A 7,077-nucleotide genomic window follows, 5' to 3' on the forward strand; every position below is an offset into this window, starting at 1 on the left:
GAAACCTCTACAGGAGAAGAAGTTAAGGAGGAAAGAGTTCTCTACGCTACGACTGAAGTGTTTTAATTTGACACATTTATGTTAACACTAACGCAGCAGCAGCAGCAGCTTCTTTCTTACTGTGTGTCCTGTTAATCAGAGTCGGGCTGGGCAAAAGAATATCATCACCTCACATGTTGTTAGTCTCTATACTGATATATTAGAGATATATACGAGGATATAAAGCTGCACACAGGTTGTTTCTCTGGACTCACGAAGAGTTTACTCACGTAAATAAATCTGCACGTTTATTTCAAAAAACGTTTGCCAATTCAAAATAAAATAATAATAATAAAAGTACAAGTGTCTAATGTTAAATGAAGGATATTTACATTTACGTGTGTTAATAATAGAAACGATAACATTGACTATAAATATGGTCAAATTCTGCTTCAACACCAATAATTTGGTTTAAAATTTTAAAAATTGTTGATTTCATGTATTTTTTTAACCAATATATGTAATATTAAGTGTATTTCACTCATTTATTCAATATACAGCCTTTAAAACCAGGGAAAAGTGTCACAGACACCAAGATCTAAGACCAGAATCTGGTCTCATGTCACTATATATACTGTAGATATAACGAATAAGGATCATTTGCCCAGTTCTAGATCAGAGTCGAGACAACGAGTGTGGAACTGCGGCAGTCGATCAGCATCATGAGTGCAGCACAGAAGGAAATGGCCCTTTTATTATTATGTATTATTGTATAATTGTATAATTGAATAACTCACTCATTATACCAATATCATTTCTCAACAGAAGCCGCTGACCAAACTGGAGCGGAAAATAAAAGGTCAAGAGTAAATCAGGAGGACAGGAATCGTGTTGAATGAGTAAGAAAACAGAAATCTTGTGACCTTTAAAGGTGAAAGAACATTTCTCTTTCTGTTTCAGGCAAATTCATCACATAACACAATCCACACCCGTCATAGGATTATGTCTAAGACTTAATCTCACCTTTGGACAGAGTTTTTCCAACAGAAAACTCACTCTCCTGCACCAAAGTCCATAGAGAAAATCATCGTTTTTTAGCTGGCGGGGACACAGGAGCTGCTGGTCGACCGCTGCCCCGTGTGGTCACTTTGTGTCACTAAAGTCAACCTGAACTGAGTTTTTCAAACACAGAAGACGCAGTCGAACAACGTTACAACTTATTACAACTTCCTGACGCAAGGAGCAGCGGATCAACAACTCCTGTGCCCACTGATGTAAAATCGAGGATTTTCTCTATGGACTTTGGTGTGGGGGAGTTACAAGAACGAGTTGAAGCCGCTAAACCAAACCTTTCTCTTCACGTGGCTTCTGCTCAGAAACAAACAGGCCGCGCGTGTGTGCGTGTGTGTGTGTGTGTGTTGACTCTCAGTGACACGTGCAGGGCTGTGTACTGTACTTACCCCGTTCCACTCGACGCTCATACTCACTTCCTCGCCACCGTCCGGGCCGCTCTCGTACTTGACCGTGTCCGAGGTCAGGCTCTCGCGGCTGCGCTGCTTCTCGCGGCTCTCGGGCTCGCTCAGGACCTCGGCCACGCGCTGCTTGTGCGCGTTGTCCAGACCCTGATCGACACACACACACACACGGCAGCAATAAATGCAAACAACCTTTAAAAACTAGAGAGAGACTGACTGAAAACGTGTTTTTACATTGTTCTATTTCAAGAACGGCTGATGATACAGATTAAATGTTTGGATTGTGAGCGTCAGGAGGCTTTCAGGAGCCCTCGTGTTTAAATTTGTGAAAAACTCGACAGAATTGACAGAGTAATGACAGTTTTAAAATCACCGTCGTCTTCCTGTTTTCAGAGTTTTAACATGGGAGTCAATGGGAGCTTCGAGCAGAACTCTCTGTGCTTTCAGGTGATTTTGGGAAAAACTGCACGTCATATGAAAACGACAACAACACACAGGGCTAGATGACAACCACAGCGACGTTTTTATGTCAAAACTGTCTGTGTCGGTTGGAAATTGTGTGCAGGAGGAGAGTTAGTTTAGAGATTTCTGTGATTATTTTTCATGGATACACACTCATAAAATCTGAACACAAAAAATAAAGTAGAAAACTTAACTGTGATTGTGTAAAAACTGTAAAAGTTATGTAAACTTTGATTTAGGTGATAAAAGTCTCAAGTCTTGTGACCCGTTTAAAGTTTCAACCACGTCTCTACATTAAAGTGTGACGACACTGTGAGGCTGCGTTCTCCATTCGTGTGTATGTGGAAACCTTTTTTTTTCTAGAAAAGGGAGTTCTCATTGATCTGGCACTCTAATTAATCCAGTTTAATCCTTCTGTTACCATCCTGGATTTGGCCCGCGGTACTTCTCATAATAACTCTGAGACCAGCGGTCAGCAATTGGTGGCCCGTGGACCAAAACTGGCCAGCCAGCATCAGTATCTGGGCCCGGAAGACTGGATGATTTAATATTAAAGTCATAGAGGTGACAGAACATGACTCAGCAGAATTACAATCACAAAATGGACAAAACATAATCCCTTTCTTTCTTTTTTTTTTTAAATTAAAGTTACACAAAAGAATTGTTTCCCTCAAGAGAAATAAAAGAAATAAACTGATTTCCAGCTGTAAATGTTTTATTTTTTAATCATTTTATTGTTGTTTTGAAATCTTATAAAGCACTTTGTAACTTAGTTGGGAACAGAACTGTACAAGTAAAGTGTGGTTTTTATAAATACTAATATTATGATGATATTATTTGGCACACAGGCAACCAAAATGATGCTGATTTGACTTTTTTGTTTTCAGAAATGAAAGAAAGAGTTTTCGTCAGCAGCCTGTGTTGTCATTAAATCTTAATCTGGACGGTGTTACAGCAGCCGTGTGCGTGAGGCCCGAGGCTCGCTCTGGTTCCTCTGACCTCCTCTGATCCATGAATGATTCAAGAGACGCGACACACGTTCACAACATTCACATGTTGAAAAAGGTGAATTCAGTTTTAATGAGACACGCGGCTCTGGTTTCCCTTTTCAATCTCATGAATCTTATTCTCCATGCTTTTTGTTGCCTTTCTACTCGTCTTAGGTTTGATTTAGTGAACGTCTGCGATGGTGCGACACAGGACGAGAACCAACCATTATTCTCAGAATTGAGTCCAGTACTTAAGTAAATGACGACGCTCTCAAACGTCTTGTTTTTTGTCCACATTCAGTTTTCAATGATTTCTTTGTCATATGGAGCAAAGAAACCAGAAAACATTCACTTTCAATGAGCTAAAAAAAAACAACTTGTTTTTTTAGTATTAAAAATAAAACTCAACACTGATCAAATCGATTCGATGTAAAGACGATGAAAGAAAATGAGTCAGTTTGTTTGAAACCAGAAAATGTTCACATTGAAGAAGCTGAAAAATTCATTGTGTAATCGATTAGTGATCGATCAGTCATTAGACCTGGTTCCTCTTAGGAGACTTTTGGGATAAAAGAGGCTAAAAATCCCAATAAATCCCCCAAAATTATCGTTGTTTTTGCATGTTTTGAACAGAACTGTACAAGACTGTTTTTATAAAAACTAATATTATGACAGACGAGTGTTGTGTGGCGAATCCTCACTCACTGAAATGAAATAAAGAAGAAGCGTTTGCTGTTTCTTCTCTGTTTCTATAAATAACAGAAAAACTTTGTGAAATGGTTGAAAAATTCATTTTTCATTTCGTTTTTGTTTCATAGACTGAAATGTCATCTGCAGTGTCATGTGATAATCCACTAGCTGCAGGGGCGTCTTCACCGCATCCTCTCATCTCCACCATGGGAGGAAGTTTAAAAAGCCGCAGCTCCAGAGAATCACCTCACTCACTGATGATTTCACACCAGAGAGACAACACTTTCCCTCCCTGCCCTCAGTGACGTCTCAGTGACGTCTCATTGACGTCTCAGTGACGTCTTCGTCCCCGCGTCACTGGCAGAGAGGCCTCACCTGTTTTCTGGAACGCATGGCAGCTTCCTCCAGAGTCTCCGCCGCCTCGAACTTCCCCTGCCGCTTGTAGAGAGCGCCCAGGTTCTTCAGGGTGGTCGTCACCGTGGGGCTGCGGAGACAAAGACGCAGGAACATGGGGGTCAAAGAATTAGAGATAAACAACAACAACAATAATAAAAGCAGAAAAATAAAAGAAAATACTCATACAGCTTATAATAAAGAAGAATATCAGACTATTGTGAGTATGATATACGTGTAGAGATCTAAATAATTTGCATTAAATCTGTTTCCAGTCCACAGCTGCTTATTTACAAGCACATGTACGTAATTAAGCAAACATTAAACACTGAATAAAGTATTTATATTCATATAAATGTGAAAAGTCATCATTAATATGTTGCACACAAAGTATTTAAACCTGCAAATTTAAGGTAAGAAAAGTAGATCCATTACTAAGTGAATCGTCAACGATTTAGATCATCGATTCATGGGTTTGATGCTTTTTTCTGATTGTTTCAGCTTCTGAAATGTAAATATTTGCTTCATTTCTTTGATCCATGAAACAAAGAAATCATTAAAACACAATCATTGTTGGTTTGTGGACAAAAACAAGACGTTTGAGAACGTTGATGATCAACATTTCTCAACATTCCAGGGGCCAAACAACCACTCGATGAATTTCTGCTTATTTTTCTTGCACATTCCTGGATGATTTCACACGTTCACTCTCTCCTCGAACACTGGATGAATCAAACACAAAGTGTCACCGTCACCTGTCCACTTTACAGGCTTTGTACCAGCCGCCGTATTCTCCAAACGGTGAGCCGTCCTTCTGCTTCCCCTGGAACACAAACACTTTCATCAATCCATCTGTAGTTTTAGAGTTAGGTTGAGAGTGTTCTTGTGATAGGGTGGATGCTTTGTGATAATGGTTTGCACTTCCAGGCCACCGTAGTTTTCTGGTTGTTTGAGTTTGAGTGTCACCTTGCTCTGCTCCTCTCTCTCCTCAGCGTGCATCCAGATTGGTTTGTTCACGTCTGAAATAGAACGAAATAAAATCATCAGACAACAGAACGTTATCGACCTTTATCTTGACCTTTACATGAGGAGAAAACTGCAGGGACGTATGAATGTTTGTTTGAGTCTCTCTGCAAATAACAGGATACTGACTGCACTGTTTAAATGTCAGCGTGTGTGTGTGTGTGTGTGCGCGTGTGTGTGTTACCGTCGACTGAGCCGAACTCCCTCTCGTGAGCGCGGGTGAGGATTTCTTTATACAGAGTCTCGGCCTGCTTGAACTTGCTCTGCTTCAGGTAACACGACGCCTAAAACAAAACAACACACACACACACACAATGGAGAGAGCTGAGTCAGCAGGACAGTGAAAACGATGAGTCGTGAGAAAAGAAAATGAAACCTCCAGAGTTTCCACCCTGCAACTCAATAATCTACAATAATACACTTGTTAACCTTTATTTTGAAAGGCACACGTTGTGTATGTGTGATGTTATTTCTCCCTTTAATTTTAATGTTCCTTATTTAATTATTGTACATTAATCTCCCAACAACTGCAAAGTATATTCATTTACGATCTTGTATCGTTGGGTCTTCCATCACCGACTGTTCTGAAGAATTACTTTTTAGAAAACACAGCACTTCCAATGACGCATGTGTATTTAGGGAGATTCTCCAAAACTTTCAAGGTCCTTGAAATTGTTTTTGTCAAATTCACAAAGTTTTGAGGACCTTTAGGAACCCTGAAGAACAAAATACAAGCACTTCCAATGACCCAGCCTTAAAAATGTTTTAAATTCACAAACTTTCAAGGATTTCAAGGACCCCCCTGGGAACCCCAAAGGGCACTATTTACCTAAATATCAACTGAACTTCTTTCTTGCACAAAATTTGGCAAGTTTGGTAAGTGAGTTTGGCAAAATTCAAGGACCCATGGGAACCCTGGAGGGCACACATTTTCAAAAACCTTCAAGCGTCTTAAAATCCTTGAAGGTTTGGCATTTGGAAAACAAATTGAAGGACCTGTGGGAACCCTGGAGGGCACATTGGCAGTGGGAGACATTTACCCAAATATCAACTTCACTTCTTTCTTGAACAAAATTCAAGCACTTTCAATAACCTATGTATTTTTAAGACAATGGCCTTAAATTCTTTTCAAATTCACACATTTTCAAAAACCTTCAAGGGTCTTAAAATCCTTGAAAGTCTGGCATTTGGAAAACAAATTGAAGGACCTGTGGGAACCGTGGAGTGCACAATGGAGGTGGGAGACATTTACCCAAATATCAACTTCACTTCTTTCTTACAAACAATTCAAGCACTTGCAATGACCTATGTCTATTCAGGGCGATTTTCAAGGGCCTTGATTTATTGTTTTTTTGTTTTAAAGATTTCAAGGACCTGCGGGAACCCCGTGTTATGCGTTTACTGATCTTTGATGACCCAGGAGTTGCTTGCTAGTTGCTAGTTAACACCCAGTGGTGCATCACTGATTACCAGGTTATTCTTGGTCTTGGCCACGTTGGGGTCGTCTGGGCCCAGCTTGGTCTGGTAGATCTCCAGTGCTCTCATGTAGTAATACTCCACCTCCTCATATTTGCCCTGGTTCTGACACAGCAGAGCCAGGTTGTTCAGCTGCTTGGCCACGTCTGGGTGGTCCTTCCCCAGAACCTGGGACAGAGGACAGAGGACAGAGGACAGAGACGAGGGTTAATAAAACAACAACAATCGTGTCCATGGTGACAAATGATCACCAGGTGGTGCTGCTGTTGCTGGGTAAGATTTAGTTCATATATTATACACTAGATACAGATGTTTAATTGGGACGTGTCACATGGTCACACCTGAGTGAATGAGCGGCTGCAGCGATTCATTTGTTATTAAACTAATCAGCAACTGTTCTATTCATCAGTTCATTGGTTTGAGAGATTTTACAGCTTCTTAAATATGTACAATAACAAAGAAATCATTCAAAGTGATTCATTTTGGTGACATTTTGTGGTTTTTCCAGATACAAAAATCAACATTTTCTGACATTTTACCAATGAAACAACTCAATTACGAAGAGTCACTAATATTTAATGTATATGTAG

General features: G+C 40.0%; 1 protein-coding gene across 1 annotated transcript; it reads right to left on the reverse strand.

Moving 5' to 3' along the window:
• Positions 1-1,113: 1,113 nt before the first annotated feature.
• LOC122762180 (kinesin light chain 1-like) lies at positions 1,114-6,681 on the reverse strand (the record flags this gene model as incomplete). Its single annotated transcript, XM_044017379.1, has 6 exons — positions 1,114-1,601; positions 3,971-4,079; positions 4,744-4,811; positions 4,955-5,007; positions 5,196-5,295; positions 6,482-6,681. Coding segments are annotated over 6 exons (836 nt in total), but the record flags the coding sequence as incomplete, so codon positions are not given.
• Between the last annotated feature and the right edge of the window lie 396 nt (positions 6,682-7,077).

The sequence above is a fragment of the Solea senegalensis genome, unplaced genomic scaffold (assembly GCF_019176455.1).
Source record: "Solea senegalensis isolate Sse05_10M unplaced genomic scaffold, IFAPA_SoseM_1 scf7180000015346, whole genome shotgun sequence".
NCBI lineage: Eukaryota > Metazoa > Chordata > Actinopteri > Pleuronectiformes > Soleidae > Solea > Solea senegalensis.